The sequence below is a fragment of the Podarcis vaucheri genome, assembly GCF_965113315.1.
Source record: "Podarcis vaucheri genome assembly, chromosome: 4".
In the NCBI taxonomy this organism is placed as follows: domain Eukaryota; kingdom Metazoa; phylum Chordata; class Lepidosauria; order Squamata; family Lacertidae; genus Podarcis; species Podarcis vaucheri.
The window spans coordinates 77,446,684-77,464,488 of record NC_138762.1 but is presented as its reverse complement, the minus strand read 5'-3'; the positions used below and the strand labels follow the sequence as shown (position 1 = coordinate 77,464,488).

At 40.7% G+C, this 17,805-nt stretch overlaps 1 protein-coding gene across 1 annotated transcript in view; it reads right to left on the bottom strand.

Moving 5' to 3' along the window:
- EIF5B (eukaryotic translation initiation factor 5B) overlaps positions 1 to 17,805 on the bottom strand; it is a 30,233-nt gene that overhangs the window by 6,617 nt on the left and 5,811 nt on the right. Inside the window, exons 2-18 of the mRNA XM_082220030.1 lie at positions 15,599 to 15,724; positions 14,458 to 14,542; positions 13,315 to 13,981; positions 12,185 to 12,411; positions 11,865 to 12,015; positions 10,723 to 10,818; positions 10,119 to 10,205; positions 8,864 to 8,950; positions 7,333 to 7,631; positions 6,410 to 6,517; positions 6,071 to 6,181; positions 5,182 to 5,249; positions 4,809 to 4,950; positions 3,585 to 3,716; positions 2,388 to 2,570; positions 1,676 to 1,837; positions 938 to 1,069 (exon numbers count right to left, since the gene is read on the bottom strand). Of these exons, the coding sequence (XP_082076156.1) occupies positions 938 to 1,069; positions 1,676 to 1,837; positions 2,388 to 2,570; positions 3,585 to 3,716; positions 4,809 to 4,950; positions 5,182 to 5,249; positions 6,071 to 6,181; positions 6,410 to 6,517; positions 7,333 to 7,631; positions 8,864 to 8,950; positions 10,119 to 10,205; positions 10,723 to 10,818; positions 11,865 to 12,015; positions 12,185 to 12,411; positions 13,315 to 13,981; positions 14,458 to 14,542; positions 15,599 to 15,724 (2,863 nt within the window). The remainder of the gene's footprint in view (positions 1 to 937; positions 1,070 to 1,675; positions 1,838 to 2,387; positions 2,571 to 3,584; positions 3,717 to 4,808; positions 4,951 to 5,181; positions 5,250 to 6,070; positions 6,182 to 6,409; positions 6,518 to 7,332; positions 7,632 to 8,863; positions 8,951 to 10,118; positions 10,206 to 10,722; positions 10,819 to 11,864; positions 12,016 to 12,184; positions 12,412 to 13,314; positions 13,982 to 14,457; positions 14,543 to 15,598; positions 15,725 to 17,805) is intronic.

Below are 17,805 nucleotides of genomic sequence, written 5' to 3'. Positions count from 1 at the left end.
TTCTTCATGCCTTGAAGTGGCAGTATATGAAGCAAACCCTTAACAGCTAAGCCTACCACATCACTGCAAAAAAGGTTTAGACAGAAATGCCACAAATCAAACTCCAAGTCATCCCTCTCAATCCCTGGAGCAGACAGTTCACTGCCCACGCTTAGTAGTTATCACTGTGTCCCAGGAAAGAACAGATGGTCAGAAGCAAGTGGGGGAACTCCAGAAGTACAATAAATGAATTCAAGTAGCTTTGGTGAGTTTGAAAGCAGATAATTTTAAACACACATGTTCACGGCCTGCAAGAGTGTGGTGGAGTCTCCTTCTTTGGAGGTCTTTAAGCAGAGGCTTGACAACCATATGTCAGGAGTGCTCTGATGGTGTTTCCTGCTTGGCAGGGGGTTGGACTCGATGGCCCTTGTGGTCTCTTCCAACTCTATGATTCTATGATTCTAAGAGCATGCTGCAATACCTAAAAGTTCAGCACGGATTCCAGTTTAATTCTTGCACGATTCTAAAGGATGCAGAATCGCATCAGAGGTATACAAGTTTTTTAATTCTACGTAGAACCTGAATAGTTAATAGCTTACCCAAGAAGATGAAGCAGCATGTACCTTATAGCAATCTACTTTTCAAAACACAGGTATTCCGTCTATTAAGAACAATCATTACTTCTCATAAGGCATGACCCTGCCTGCATGTTCATAAACTAAAGCTGGCTCAACAACGTTTCTGTCCGGATTTTCCCTATTACTGGCTTATTTTACTTTTACTCTTTGAATCAAAGAGGTATGCTTTCTTCTACCTGGAAATAAAAGTCTGACTTCTCCCCTTGAAAAAGTTGTTATTCTGATGATGAAGCTCCAAGCAGCATAGTCCTCATGCAGCCTAATCTCACACTGAGATTTCCTAGCTATTTCCATTCTGAGAGAGATCATGTATGCCTAACCTTAAGAACTGGAATTTCATCTTCTTTGTAAGCTACAAGCAGAGGTAAACCAGCCAATGTTTTCTCCAAATCCTTTCCAAGAATCTTCACTCCTTGAGCAGCAGCAACTTCTTTGTGTTTTTCATACTGATTCTAAGGAGAGATAAAGATGTACAATGTAACTCTGTATAGCTTATATCTCAGATATTATTTCCAGCTTCAGATTTGTGGATCATAGCTTCGAAAGCTCAAGGCCCGAAAAAAGCTTTAAGTTGTGGCCTTGTGGCAGAAAAAATATTACAATGCTGCACTTAGATACGACCATTAAAGCAAAAATATATGGAGTGTATTGCTATGAGAATGGTTTTGTATTAAATTACATATTTTATATTCATATAAATATCGTACCACAAACTCAAAAGGCCTACAACATTACAACAGTTGTGTATATACTCTCAATTTGCATGCCTTATTCTGCCCTCAGAATTTACGGGTGTTATTTTTGCTAACAGCAGTACACTGGCAAACCACATGACTAAAAATGGATAAAACAACAGGAGGCCATTGAACACAAAAGCTCCACCTCCCTTCAATGGTCCTGATCCTGCAAAGGGCAATTTCTGTGAAGAAATAATAGTGTTATTTTGTATTATTTTCCAGAAAGGTAAGGGAGAGCGTGAACTGCCAAGCATTTCTGCTGCATAGCGTTAGGCATCAGTAGTTAATTTGAGAATGTGTTTCCACACGCTGCTTGCCTACCTTCACTCGAAGTTCTTTCATAGGTGGAGGTAACAGAAGGCCTCTTATCTGCGTTACGATGGGACCTTCTACTCCAGGAACTATAATGGTATCTCCTTCTCTCAAGCGACCATTAATCAAAATGACATCTATTGTGGTACCCATACCAGGAAGTGCTTTGACCTAAGAGACAGAAGACAGTCAAATCATTTCTCTCCAAAGGCTACAAGCAGAAAGCCTTGCACAGGCACACACATCATGTTCAAATTTTCCTCCTTTGTTGATTTTCTCAGTAATCTGCCTTTCATCTCCTCACTTTAGATGACAGTGAGTCAAACAACTTTTCTCCTAGGAAGAAAAAAAATATCCGTCAACTCCCCACCCTGCTGCCCCAGATCTCAGACTCCCAACTTACATCAACTCTGTCTGCTTTGCTTCTCCAACCCCACAGAAGCGCTCTTCTCTCCCTGCTATCTGTTTCCTTCCCCCTCCTGGCAGGAAAGGCTTCTGCAAGGTGTACACTCCTACACTCATAAAGCTCTCTTCTTTGCCTGCTCAGGCAGGGAGGAGACCAAATGTAAATTTGGTGGCAGGGTTGCAACATGGGCACCTGTGCCAGATGCATGAAAGGGCTCTGAGGGTTTCATCTATTGCCCATGGGCTGCAGGTTATTCACATGCAACAAAAAGAATGTTTCCTTTCAATCCAGATCAAAAGATGCATATCAAATTACCTCCATGACTTGGGCTCTCAGCTCTTCACAGTGTGCCAGTCTCTTGTTTAACATGTTTTGCGTCAATTCAACAAGAAGAGCTATTAGACTTCCCATGCCATCCCCAGTGTGAGCAGAGGTAGGAACCAGAGAGACAAATGTGCGGGGATCTTTATTTTCATAGTACAAGGCAGCATTCAGGCCCTAAAACCACAAGCACAGCATTAGGGGAAGGAGCAAGAGGCAAAGAAGTTAGTATAGAAAGGTGTGATAGGAATCTGGTACAAATAAAAGGGCAGGAAAACACTGAACACTATTAGACCAAATATCAAACTTCTATTAGAAATTTTTAAATAAATACTATACTGTATGAGAAAGAGTATAAACACCAGGTAGCATCTATATAAAAATACCCTGAACCCACTTCCAGAACACATATGACATGATGCAGCTACCTCTCTTTCTTCAAATCCCCTCTCAAAATTCATCTTCTCCCTGAAACCCTTCCTTACTGACCAATATTTTTCTCCAACCACATATAATCAGGGCGAAACAACCTCACTCCCCCCCCCACCAGACGCTGCCAATTTGAGAGAGGAAAGCCAGTCCTTGACAAGTGAGAGGAATCCAATCTTTCCTCCAAACTCAGGAGCGATATGGGATGTGTGATTTGCCCTACTCCCTCCCTAGCTCCAGAGTCTAAGATTTGTTTGGGCTCTGTGCTTGCCACGCTTAAACGGAGAGCCATAACAAACCTTTATCTCTGGGCAGGAGTGGGGAGATGGAAGCATATCAGCTTGCCTCCGCTCTGGACAGTTCCTCCAAGTGCCCCCTCAGGTGCAGAAGAAGAGAAGGCAAAAGACCACCTTATCCTCCTGGAGACAGAGGGTAAGAAACGTGGACTTGCCTCTGCACCCAATAGGTACCCTCCAGCAGGTGCCAATGTAAAAGCACATGCTTCAGTCTCTCATTTCCAGAAAGAAGCTTGGAGGAGAATCCTTCTCTCCAGCTCCAAGCATAGAGCTGGAAAAAAGAGAAGAAGATATTCTGCTAATCTCATGCCACATTTGTGAGGCACAACAGATGGTCTTGGGAGAGTCAATACATTTTTGGTTGGCTAATAAGACAGCAGCAAAAATTTGGGAGCCTTTGCATGACTTCCCACTACCAAAGTACATTTTAAATACTAACGGAAGCAATGATAGTAATTCAGCTGACCTGCTGTGCAAACTCCACTATGATAGCTTTTGCACGTTCCTCAAATTCGTCCTTTGTGTTTTTTTTCTGCTTCTTCAAAGTGGCAGCTACATCTGTGTCGGGACTCTTTTTCCAGTCATATAACCTATCAATCTAGAAAATCAGATCAGAATCAGAACCAGAAACGTCTCTGTGATTGATTGATTGATTGATTGATTGATTGATTGATTGATTGACTGAATGAATGTTATGCTACTCAGTAGGAGCCATGCAAGTCAACAGCAACTGTAGGGAATCTACAAGCAAATGTCATTATTATTTATACCTCGCCTTTTTCCCTGCCAGGGACTCAAGGTGACTTACAGATAAAAATAAGAGACAAAATAAACATTTATGAAGTATCTAGAGGAGTCATATCACCCCAGAGAGCTTCTGCCCCTAAATGCACAGCTTCCTTGCACATACAGGGTTCCCCCCCTTTTTTAAATGAAGAAAGCTGCTCTTTCCAAGCAAAGAAATGTCAATGTGAATCAGATCCATCCATTGGAAGTCATGGAAATGCTATTCAAGATGGGTAATTTCAATGAAACTCTCATGCCTGGAAACAATTACATAATAATTTTATTATTTATATCCTGCCCATCTGACTGGGTTACCCCAGCCACTGAGTGACTTCTGACATACATAAAAACGCAATAAAACATTACACAATAACCTCTAGGTTCCTATGCATCCTAGCTGCAAGATTTGAAGGGTGGGAGACCTCTGCCCCTAAAAAACATTATTTTCAATACAGTATTTTCAAGTGGCAAGCTTCACAACAGGAGTGAAGTGAGGATGAAAGCTCTTCCCTTTCTAAAATTCAAGCATAAACTTGCAAAGCAAGCAGACTTAACAGGATTTGCTCCTGAAGGAGAGTCCCTTGATAGAACAAACATTTAGCACACAATTGGCATAAATATTTTTAAATAGTAAAAGACACACACATTAAAAAAAAACCCAAAAAGGCATTTGGAAATGGCCATTAGGCCCGATGCCTGAACATTAGCCTGAGCAACAGTTGCTGGGGAACAGCAGAAGGAGTGGTATATTGCATTCATGTCCTGCCTGGGGACTTCCCAGAGGCAATCTAGTTTGCCACTGTTGAAAGTAAGAGGTAGGACTAGCTAGGCCTTTGGACAGATCTAGCCGGGCTCTTCTTACGATCTTATGGCAGAATCAGTAAGACTGTAAAAGTCATCTTACCTTGTTGAGTGCCACAATAAATGGGCATTTTTTAGACTTCAGCAGGTTGATGGATTCAATGGTCTGGGGCTCCAAACCATGCATGATATCAACTACAAGAATTGCAATATCACATAGTGAGCTTCCTCGATTTCGGAGATTGCTGCAACATTGAGGAGGAAAGGTACACTCAATAAGTAAGGGCAAAAGATAGAGAGAATTGCCAGGAACAGGTAGCTGTTCTAAAGCAAATTCTATCCTGTAGAAGTGTTTGGCAAAACTATTAGAAATGAAAACAAAAGGCACACCGAACATTATCTAACTAATTTCTACTTGTATAGATGTATTCAAACATTATGTGGTAAACTCCCAGATATAAATATTGCAAACTTACCTGAAAGACTCATGTCCTGGAGTATCAATGATCAGCATTCCTGGAATCTTGACCGTCTCTCTGTCAAACTAACATTACGAAATATTGGCTACCTTGAAACTTATGCAAACCAAAGCTTTGATAGTGTATATATCCTAAGCAATAATTTTGAACTTTAGCTATGGTTTCTTACATAATCTATGTAAGAAATACATCCACAATCTACATAGTCATAGTATTTTTTTAAAAAAAACCTTGCATCATAAAGTTTTCATTAACTTGATGCAGATCCTCTTCTAGAGCAGAGGCTAACAGCTTTCAGTGCAAGGTGCTGCAATGGAAATAGCATAGGACAGGCATGGCCAAACTTGGCTCTCCAGATGTTTTGGGACTACAATTCCCATCATCCCTGACCACTGGTCCTGTTAGCTAAGGATGATGGAAGTTGTAGTCCCAAAACATCTGGAAGGCCAAGTTTGACCATGCCTGGCATAGGAGGACAAGGCCTTGCCCCCATTTGAGCTTTCTAGCTAGACTTGTGGCGCAACAGTATGTGAGCACAGGAGGCAAGATAATATCTGAAACCTACTGCCTTTCTAAATAGCTATGGATCTGAGAAGCCCCCACTAACATAGGAGGCAACTCCAGCTCACAAGAATGATGGGCAACAAGGTAGCCAACCATGAACCTCAACTTTAAGGCACTGATGTTGCAAATATAGATGTTTTCAGCCAATAAAGGTTTTTTTCAAAATAGGTCCGTTCTAAATAAAGGACAAACAAACGTAAACTCAAACTGCGCCAGCTTCCAACAAGAGATGTGGAGAAAAGGAGAGGTCGCTAGAAATAATATAATTCAATGGTTCCTTCTCAAAGCACATCAACGGAGTTCTGAGAAAGATCTTACTTACAGTCTTCACCATCTTTGCTTGTTCATTAATGGCCTCAAGGGGGACATTAGTTGCACCAATCTGCTGAGTGATGCCTCCCGCTTCGCTGTCTTGTACATGGGTATGGCGGAGCTGCATGAAACAAAAAAAGCAGAATAATTGGGGGGGGGAGCAAGAATGACGACTTGGATGAGCGGATTAATATATGCTTTGAAAGGGCACGGGTGACAGTTTTGAATCAAGCAATTTTAAGTGGTCACAAGTTACTACAAAATTTCAGGCTTAAGTAGAAGCAGGCAGTTAAATTGTTAGCTAACTAGCAGAAAGCTTGCAATTTTGTGAAACCCACCTGCGCCTTACCTTATCTAGAATTTTAGTCTTCCCTGTATCTACATGTCCAAGTACACAAATAACAGGTGCTCGTAGTATCTCAGTATTCACATTTTTACTGTTTTCAATACGACGTTTCTAGAATTAAGAACAAACAATGTCAACTAAAATCAAAAGGAAAAAGAAATGAAGACAGTTAAACAGGAAAGCAACTCAATTTTGAGTGTTCAAGAGTCCTTACCCCTAACTCAAACATATCATTGTAAACAGAGAAAAAAGCATTAAACACTGTTTCCAGCTAAATACTTGTTCCTAGTTAGCACATTAAGCAGACATTTACAGTTTACCTGATTGCAGGACATCTACACCAAAAGGCAGTAGTCCTAGGCTGAAACTTAGAATCCTCAAGGTCACGGTGAAAAAAAACATGGAAATCTGCTTTTGCCAGTTCCCAACAGAAGCTCTTAACAGCAGCCTTGGTTTACTGGGACACCTGGTTTTATTTCCATATGGCCATATACACAACTGGGTAATTTGACCCTGTCTAATGTTATAGAAGCAAAGTAGCTACATGTAGCCTGTCCCATGGTCTCTGGCCAATGTGGCCACAGACTTGAGGAAGATTACATCTTGGATGTAACTTAATGAAGCCTATTCTAAAAAAATACACGATAAACTAGTGAGTGCAATTTATCTGGGCAAAGGTACACCCTGGAAACTCAACAGAAGCTACAAAGTTCCACAATTTTGACATTTGCTTTCAGCAGTAAAGGCTTCCTTCTCCTTAACAATTTGTGCAAGATTGCGTATCCTCACCAAAGAAGCAAAGGTATGGAAAAGGTTTCAAAGGAACACTGAAGTAAGCAAGAGAGAGAGCGAGAGAGCAATAAAGGGAGCATCTTTGGTTCAGAACGAATCGTATTAACTACATGAGAAAGATTGTGACCAAATACCTCAATTCGCCGTTTAGCTTTATCATAGGAACGTTCTTCTTTAGTGCGATCATCATCCGAATCATCTTCTGAATCAGAGCTTAGTTCTTTACTTAGCTTTTTCTCTGCAGATTGTTTTCCAGCGGCTTGAGGCTCAGATTCCCTTTCATCTGAAGTCTTCTCATCTTCTTCACCTTCACTTCCTTCACTTTCTCCGTCTTCATACTCTTCACTCTCATCTTCTTCGTCATCGCCGTCTCCATCTTCATCGTCGTCCACATCATTTTGCTCCTTGACTTCAATGCGGACAGTTTTTCTCTCTGATGACAGGAGACGCGAATTTTAAAAGGCTACTTCTACCTGGGTTCTGTTCTGATACAGCTACCTGTGTACAGAACTGCATTTCCACATATTACAATGCAAACACAGACAGACCTGCACTGAATTGCAGTCCTATTTCCCTTGACCGGCAAAATCAATAAGGGAGGTATGGGTGTTTCAAAAAGTGAAACTGTGGCTTACCCCATTATTGACTTTATATATATATATATATATATATATATATATATATATATATATATATATATATATATAAAAAGGTAAAGGTACCCCTGCCCGAACGGGCCAGTCTTGACAGACTCTGGGGTTTGTGCGCCCATCTCACATCTATTGGCCGGGGGCCAGCGCTGTCCGGGGACACTTCCGGGTCACGTGGCCAGCGTGACAACGCTGCTCTGGCGAGCCAGAGCCGCACACGGAACGCCGTTTACCTTCCCGCTGGTAAGCGGTACCTATTTATCTACTTGCCCCCGGGGGTGCTTTCGAACTGCTAGGTGGGCAGGCGCTGGGACCGAGCAGCGGGAGCGCACCCCGCCGCGGGGATTCGAACCGCCGACCTTTTGATCGGCAAGCCCTAGGCGTTGAGGCTTTAGCCCACAGCGCCACCCGCGTCCCTATATATATATATATATATATATATATATATATATATATATATATATATATATATCATTCTGAAGAATTTATTGTTCAAAACATAAACATGGTAAGCTTTTGACCCAACTTTTCCCCAAGTCCTCCTTGTCCACAGTCATACTGCTAAGTGAATTCATTTAAACCAGCCTGTCTCAACCTGTGGGTCCCCAGATGTTGTTGAACTACAACTCCCATCACCCCTAGCTAGCAAGGCCAGAGCTCAGGGATGATGGGAGTTGTAGTCCAACAACATCTGGGGACCCACAGGTTAAGAACCGCTGATTAAACGAACAAGGAAGGTTGGTTGCAAACTTATTTTTATTGGCTGACTGATAGGACCACGCACTTCATGTTTTTAGCGCGTGGGGCACTACAGAGATAGTGGCTGAAAACCCTGTAAACCCAATAACCAAGCGGATCACGCAACAGTTTAAAGGACTTAGTGGAGCCGAAGTATGTACATATTGTGCTTGTTCACTCATTTCAACTCTGTGAGAGAAGTGCTATGCTTTGAACAAAAAGAAGCAGAGGTCTCAGGCCTAGGTGGTGGTCCATTGCTTTTCCAAAAGACACTTACCCTTCTCTCTCTCTTCGTCGCTGACCATGGCTTCCCAGTCATCTAATCCTGTATCTTCAGGCTCCTCTTCCTCCCTTTCTTCTGAAACTAAAAAGCAACTGGTTTCATGATAGGTTTTATTATTATTTTAGGATAATGTATCAATATGTTTACAGAGGAGGTATGGGGCTGGACAGCTACTTGAATTAGCCAGATGTTCTATCATTGGCTTAATATAAACACTGAGTACCCTCAACAGACATGCCAACTTGCCCCTCATGATTTAGGGGGCCAGCACACATGCCACACAACGTGCTGATGTGTCACACGCATGACATGCAACTTGCACGTGTGACGTGAGCATGTCACTGTGGAATATTGAGGGCGTGGCCCAGATGGTGCCCCTGACCCTCAAAGTTGGCTCCCAAAGCTGGTTTAACTGGCCTGACATTAGGTTTAAGAAAAAGAATTATTATTATTATTATTATTATTATTATTATTATTATTATTATAAGTCTGGTTCTATGCTTTAGGATCAAGGATTCTCAAACTGCGGTCTGGGTACCACCAAAGGCCAACAAGCTTCATTCAGGTGGTATGTGGTTACACAGCCTGTCCGTGGATTTGTGGTTGAAGAGAAGAGATGGCACATATGCCACATGAAATATTTATATTGATATCTAATTGTATATTCATTGTTGGTGTTTTAAATTAAATAATGTTTTATTGTATTGTGATTTTAATTCTATGGGCCTACTGTCACCTGGTAGCATCATTTCATCATGTAGCCTCAGTGGGAGATGGGACACAGGGCTCGTCCAATCAGCCAAAACACCAGTTCCATCGGGCAACTCTCTGCCTCTGAACTGTTTCTATGGCTGCTGGTCATTGTAAGAGCTACTATTTAAGAACTGGTGAATGAGCTTGCTTTTTTCCTCTCCCCTACCTGTCCCATTTCTCTTGCCTGCTGTGCTTTTTCGACTGTAAGCCTGAAGGCAGGGCCTCTTGTTTTAATTAGTAGTATGTAAGCCACCCAGAGAGCCATTTTGGCTGAAATGTGGGGTTCAAATGCTCTAAATAAATAAATAAAATATAAATTTAAATCATGTGGCCTCTAGCTCAGTGCTTTACAATTTCTACAACATGGGGGCGGGGGGAATCATTAAGTGGCTTGCTACAACTCTCAGCAATTTTCAACTGGTCCATGAGCAAGGGGAAAGTTTGGGAATTACTGCTTTAGATAAAAGCAACATGGAATACCTGATTTAATACTGACCTGGATTTGCTGGAAGAATGATCTCTTCTTTTACTGGTGTAACTGGTTCTACAGCTTCTTCAGTTGGGGAAGTCAACTCTATAATTTCTAAAATTACGAGAGAAAATTACTACAGCTTTGCTGTAGTAAGAAGGCCAACCACAAAGATGCGTTGTATTTGCCCAGAACAAAACTACTGCAACTGTAAGTACATTACTGGTCCTGCAAACTTCATCTCTCAAAATAAATACACTGTAATTAAAGGCCTCTTGACTCTTACTAGCATACAATTCCTCCCAGCCTTCAATGTATACAATACTGAGAAAAGAACCAATCACTGCCAGTCTAACATGAAGTTTTGGGGAATTCGGTCTATAAAGTCTTGTTAACAAAGTCTGATTAGAGAAAATTCAGGGTTCTTGATACAAATTCTTTTTTTAAAAGTCAGTCAAGAATTCCACTGGCTTTTAAATATGCAGCCCCAAAGATACACAGGAATACCAGTTTTCTCTGTGGTACCATAAAGGGGAGGGTGCTTCAAAACATAGTAGACAGGAAGGGATGACATTATGTTTGCCTTTTTTAATCTTTATTTTTAAAAGTACTGCAGAAACAATATTCTTACCTTCTTTGTTTTCCTGCTGCTGTTGCTTCTTTTTCTTTTTGTCTTCATATATTGGCCTTTTCTTTGGCACAGAATCTTTTGATGGCACCTCAACACCTGCCAAGTAGCAACAAAACATTTATTTTTATTATTACTAAAATTTAATGTAACACTGAAATGCAATCCATTTGGTGACCTGCAGCTGGATTTGTGAATGAACACAGGATAATGCAGGGGAATAATAGAATCATAGAGTTGGAAGGGACCCCTAGGGTCATCTAGTCCAACCCCCTGCAATGCAGTAATCTCAAGTAGAGCAGTTAACATTGTGCCCTCCAGAAGTTGTTGAACTAGAATCATCCCTGGCTGTTGACCAGGGACATTGATTACACACTGGGTAAATGTTTGAACATCTTGACCCAAACAAGCCTTGGCACTGATTGAGTTAAGGGAAGTAACTGAGGGCTCCCAAGCCTTCAAGCTGTTTGCAGGGGATAAGAAATTTGTCACAGGATAATGAGCAAGGTGTTTCCCACACTATGTCCATACCACAACAGAAGAAAGAGCCTCAGAAAACATTTCTAAATAATTATGGTTTCAAACCCTAATTGGCTTTCATAGGTCAGCTCTTCTGCAAAGACACTCAAGACAAGTCAACTAACATCATCATTTTTTAATGAACCATTTTTTTCTGCAGTCCACCTCCACTGAAGGACTCTGGAGACTTTTTATGCAAATAACTTAATTTGCTAGTTTTAAAGTAATAATACTAAGGTGGGTGCTTTTAAAATATTTCAGGTGTTATGACTTACAGATGTGCAGCTTAAGTCAAAGCATGTTTATTCAGAAGTCAGTCCTACTTAGTTCAATAAAAGTTAGCTCCAAGGGTGCATAGGATTGCAGTGTCAGGAAGCTAGTATCTTATAAAAGAGGACAGGTTCATAGGACTACCTGAAATTGGGTGGTTTGGAGTTTGCATTTACTTCTAAATAAAGACTTCTGCTCATGTTTAACTCTCTTCTCCAGATGCCAAAAACAAAATTGCAGATAAGAGCCCATTGTTTAATTCCTCCTCAGCTTCCAAAAACTGGCAAAGACTCTACAGCATTTTTGTCTACATACAGGAAAGTAGTTAGAAGGTTAGTGTGCATCGCAATCCTTACCCTGAGCTTGCAGTAGTTTAAGAGTAGCCTCTGCTCTGGCTCTAGCTTCTTTCTGAGATTTAGTTAAAAGCTTCCCCTCCTTCTTCAATCGCTCTCTTCGCTCCTTTTCTTTTTGTTTCTTCCTTTCCTTTCTTTCTTGCTCCAAGCGTTCCTATAAAGAAGCAAATATTCATACACAATGCTTTCCAGAACGCATAGAATAGCCATTCCTTGGCAGCAGGCTCCCCTTTAACAGGGCTGCAATCTCCTTTCAAAGTCAAAAGCATACAGGTGTGGGCCTCCATTATCCTTTCCCCTTCCTATATGAATACAAGCAGTACCTCTTCTTGACGCTTGGCTTCCAGCTCTTCCAGTCGTTTTATCCGTTCCTCTTCCTCCCTCTTTGCCCTTTCCTCTTCCTCTTTCAGCTTAGCCAAGGCTTCTTGCATTGCTTTAACTGTGGCCTTACTTGGACCTTTTTTCTTCTCTTTTTCTTTTTCTTCTTTCTCCCCTTTCTTTTTCTTTTTATCTTTCTCTTTCTTCTTTTTCTCTCCTTCATTGTCATCGCCTAAACAAGAAAGTCAGTTATCCATTTGCAGAATTTAAAAACAAAGAAAACTAAAGAGAATATCGACAAAATGTAGGGGTGCCACTGACCCCTTAGGAGCATGAAAAGCCCTCTGCATGCATTCTAGGCTCTCGGGGTCCCTCCAGACTGTCACAATTTTGTGACGGGATTCAAGCATATAGTGGAAATTTAGGTTTGTGTAAAGTGTATTAAAGTGCTCTGAAGTGCACAGTAAATCCACTTTAAAAAAGAAACAGACTTTTTGCCATTTGGAAAGTGATGGGAAGGACAAGATGTGTGGGACAAACTAATGATTAATGGGAAGACATGTTAGCACCCCACAAGCAAATCAAGATGAATGCTCATTTATAACCAACCCAGAACGAATGACCTCAATAAGCCCAAACACAGGCTAACCACCACATACGTTTTGTGCAAGCAAATCTAGATGAATGCAAAGAACAGACTGTCTGGAGGAGCTCTCAATGTTTGGTCTTCCCCAAACAGACTGTCCTTGGCAGTTTCTGAAATTCCTAAGTACTAGCGATGATATAGTTTTCAACACAGGGGACGTATGAAAAGGCCCCCCACTCAGAAGGCTTGCTCACCACATGCATTAAGAACTACATAAATTATATTCAGCAAAATGCTTTAGAATCACATTAGTCAAGAAAATCAGGGCCGCAAATCAGCTAGTGTTTTCAGGGCATCAATACGACTTCTAGAGTCTCCAAATAAAATCAGGCAATGAATTTTCCTACTACAAAGCCAGCTTAAAGCGAAACAAAAAAGATCACCAATTAGTGAACAAGGAAACTGATTCAAGTGTTCTGGCATTCATCTTGAAATTCCTATAAACTCCCACACAAACTTGTTCCTCACATTCTCACAAATATGACCTACCTTCTGCTACTACTGAAGCTTCTCCTTTTTCCACAGTGGCAGATTCTGATACCAGATCTGAAGTGGTTCCTTTTTCAGCCTTCTTTGAAGCCTCCTTCTGCTTTGCCTGCTCTTTATTGGCTTCCAGATCTTCTTTCTCCTTCTGTTTCCTCAATTTGGCTTTTTCCTCTTCACGCTTTTTTTTCTCGCGCTCTTTCTTCTCTGCCTTCTTCTGAGCCACTGTTTTTATTTTGAATGAAGAGTCCACCTCTTCATCACCACTTTCAGCCTCAGTGGCTGGTTTAGCCTTCTGGCTTTTCTTCTGCCCTTTTTTTGATTCCGAGCCCTCGTCCAATTCACCACCGCTCTCGCCAGATGACACAGCTTGTGTACGCTCTTTGCTTTTCCTGATAATGATAACTTCATCATCTTCAGAAAGCTCCTGTTTCCTATTTGATTTTTGAGGTTTTCCTTTCTTTTTCTTAAGCAATGCATCAAAGTCATCATTGTCATCATCACTGCCAGAGGGAGCTTCCTTTGGGGGCCTGGGGGCCTTCTTTGACTTTTTATCCTTATCCTCCATTTCTTCACTGTCGTCATCATCATCATCTAAGTTGGAACTTTTGTTCTTTCCTTTCTTTTTTTTATCTTGCTTTGAATAGCTAAGTTCTTCGCTGTCATTCTCTGTCTAGCAAATAAATAAATAAATAAATAAATAAATCATTTTAAAGTTAAAACATTATCAACGGAAAACAGAAGAATTGTACAGTACTTGAGCATAATACATTTGCAGCAACCAGATTCTCTGGATGCAGATTAAACTACAATCACCAGGTTTTAGGGAACAAAAATATATGTGCATCAAGTGCCTTTTGGAAAGCCAGCTACACAACCTTGTGATTTATTTATTTTTAAATAGATAGATGACTCCTCAATGCAGCCCTTATAGAATCTGCTCCTTAGTGGAATGTTTGTATGAAGTTAATGTATTTTTTTGAAAGGAGACCTGCACAATGACAGGCAGTTTTCCAAATGCAAAAGTTCTTCTCTGGACAGTACCAAATGCTTCTTTCTCTTCACCCTCAAAAAAAATTCACAATTTGCTTTGGCTGGGGCTTTCAGCAGTAGTGCAACACTTTGAATGCACCCCCCCCAAGACATTACCTTTATTGCAACTGGTTCTCTTTCAGCTTTCCCTCCTTGTATCTCCAGAGACAGCTCTTCCAACTCCTTTGAAATATCATCTTCGCTACAATAAGAACAATTATACATGTTTCAAGTATTGCTTACTTACAAATAATCTAGGTTCAATAACTGGATGAGCCCAGTAACTACAGTACTGCTGCCTTGCTTTCTGGATTTCCACACCTTTCTGTCTTTTATATTCTAGTAGAGGCTCGTGCGTATTTGAGCCGCGTGTTATTTCTCTTGCATACTTCTTACTACTTACTCCAAGGCGTTTCACATAAAGCAAATGTCAGGAGATGCGTGGGCCAACTTGCCAGAAGGCTGTTGGTGGGTAAGGCAGTTTTGTCCTCATGTTGCCAAACAGACAAATCCATGCTGTGGCTCAATTGTGTGATACATACATTTATCAGTAGCCTGATACCATACATGTGTTTCCCTCAGTAGAGGCAGGGCATCAACACTGAAAGTGTCAATAATCAGCATGGTGATGGGAGGGGGAGAACAGTGTTTCTCCCCACCTACTCACTCAAACTATTACAACATGGGCTTGGCTCCTGGAGGGAACTTTTCAGAAATATATATCTGCAAAGCATATTTGTCTACATTAGTGGTTCCCAATTGGGGATCCGCTTAACCCACCCAAGGGGTTCTTGGCACATACCTGTCAACTGTCTAAGACATCCTGTTTGGGGGGAGGGCGTGCTCTCAAGTGATAACATGGTGCCCCAAAATGCACAAGGTTGCAGCCAGAAACGCATCTCATGCAAGATTACAGCACTCCAAAACACACATTTTTGTGCGCTGTGCCTTTGCACAGGTCACATGACTTGCACGGGATTGCAGCCCAAAGACGTGCATCCCGCTTTTGCACCGGCACACGTTGGAAGGTATGGTGGCACTATTCACATAACAAAAACTACCACAGAGTTTTCAAAAGTAGGGAGTCCATGACTTGGCTTTTGAAAAACAGGGGTCTGCAGTACTTAGCCAATTGGGGGCCACTGGTCTAAACAGTTCCTCATTCAGATAAGGATAAGCATACAGTAAGAAGCCTCCTTTTGTACTCCTGCAATCTTTGTTGGATTAGAGCTACCAGTCAATGATTTTGCAAACTTACTCAAAATCTGGTTTCTTCTTTTCCTTTTTCTTCTTGGCCTTAGACTTCTGAGGCTCTTGTTCTTTGGCAGCACCTGCACCCTCTATTTCGGCTGCAAGTGCATCAAGGTCAATGTCATCCTTGGCACTAGAATTAAAAAACAACAACTTTTACTAAAAAGTGAAACAAATTAATACTTAACATTAAGAGAACGTTAAGTATTTTAATATCAAAAACTTGCATTGTAAAAAAGATATTCAACTAGATTTAGGTAGTAATGTGTACTGTTTGATGAGATTACAGCAGAGTGAGTAACTACTATCAAACAGCTATTAATATAGAATGAGCAAGGAAAAGGGGTGTTTAAGCAAAATACAATTTAACTGAAACTACCACACTCTAAAATGAAACTATTTGTTCAGTAAGAATTTCAACGCCTTCAAAACATAATACCACATCTAAATAAGTTTACATTAATAGATTAGAAGACTAGCACCACACTGCATCATGAGAATTATTTCAAGCAAAGCAAGGAAATAGATACAACACCTTCCTCTATCCAGCCAGAATGTGAAGAGTTGCTAGTTCTCATACTTATAAGGATACTATGCTGTTGCAAGCTATTGAGTCAGAAAATTGGGAATGCCCTTTCAGAGGAATTTAGCCTGAAGAAGTGTCTTCCACCAGCACAGCAGGCAGGGGACAGAACAAGTCAGAAAGCCTCAACTTTAGGCAAACTAGACATTGAATCATTGTTTTTACAAACAGAAGGATGTACAGCACACTAGAGCATACATCTAGTGGTAGTGGTAGTAGAAGTTCACAAGTTTATTGTTCTAGCCACTATGACAAACTTGTAGCAATAAAATAACACATAACATATACAGTATCCATAATATAAACCAGTATCCATGATGCAAGAGGGAGAAATTGCCAGAGACAACAACTCAAATCCAGCTTGATTTCAGATCAAGCCTCAATGACCAAAGCATATATAGCGATTTTATCTAACTCCTTTTTCCCTTTTTTGTGGCCAGCACATAGAGGGCCACTCTGTGTGTTACAAAGCTATTATTGTCACTCAAAAGAAACTGAACCATTTCTGCTGGGTTGTTATCTGCTTGCTTGAGTGAACAAAGGCATCAGAAAGTGATATCCTGGGTCTCTATTTAAGGGGCAGGCTAACAGATAATGAGTGATGTCTTCCATCAAACGTTGACCACCAATACACAGTCTGTCTGCATGCAGGACCTTGGAACGACCATCCAAGACTGCAGTGAGCATCACTTGGAAATGCACCTCAATAAAGGCACATGTACCAGCAATGTGTAAGGATTTATTTAACCTATCTGAATGGCAAACAGTCTTCTGTAATGAGATAAAGGCCCTTATTTCCTTCCAGAAATCAAATAAAGCTCCAGGAGAAAATAAGCTTCCACATGAGCCCTATAGTTATCAAATAAGGCCTGAGTCCTGTGACAATTTGCTGGAAGACATCAAGGTATGGAGATTTTCTCATAAAAAGTTGGTGCAAGCTTATCAGACGATTACTATATAGTGTCTTTTGAATATCGCTGTTCAGTCTGTGAAATCATTTCAGTCTTTTTACACCCTGCATTTCTCCACAAACTCTTGAAGATGCGGTTGTTTGTATGCATTCGAGAAATAAATAAATAAATTTCTTTATTATACCTCATCCATCTGGCTGGGAATAGGGTCACTAATACTGGAAAGTGGTCACTTTCTGTTCATTCTAACACTTCAGAAGTGAATAATGAAGGAGATACTATAATGTGGTTGATAGCACTTCCATCATGTTTGTTCAAATAAGTATATTAACCCTTATCTGCCTACAGGACTCCCATGAAGAATATAAAAATTATGTTGGAATAACAATTCCAACAATTTCGGACCCTGTGTGTTATATTTCTTGTCCATGGAACAATGTGAGGTTAGGAAAATATCTTCCAAAGTAGAAAGAGTTGTTCCAAGTTGGGCATACAACTATTTTTACTGTTCTATCTTTTGTAAGAGTCAGAGAAAGTGGGAAGAGTCATATTTATGGGTAAATTCCTGTTCTGATGCAACATCATGTAATAACTAACACTTTGTGTTGGTTTATTACACAGCAGCCAATGGCAGAGTTATACTTTAACTCAATTGTGTTCGGCAAATAAAAGACCCTGTTTAAATTGGATGCCGGGTATGTGTTGTTTTTAAAAGAAAAA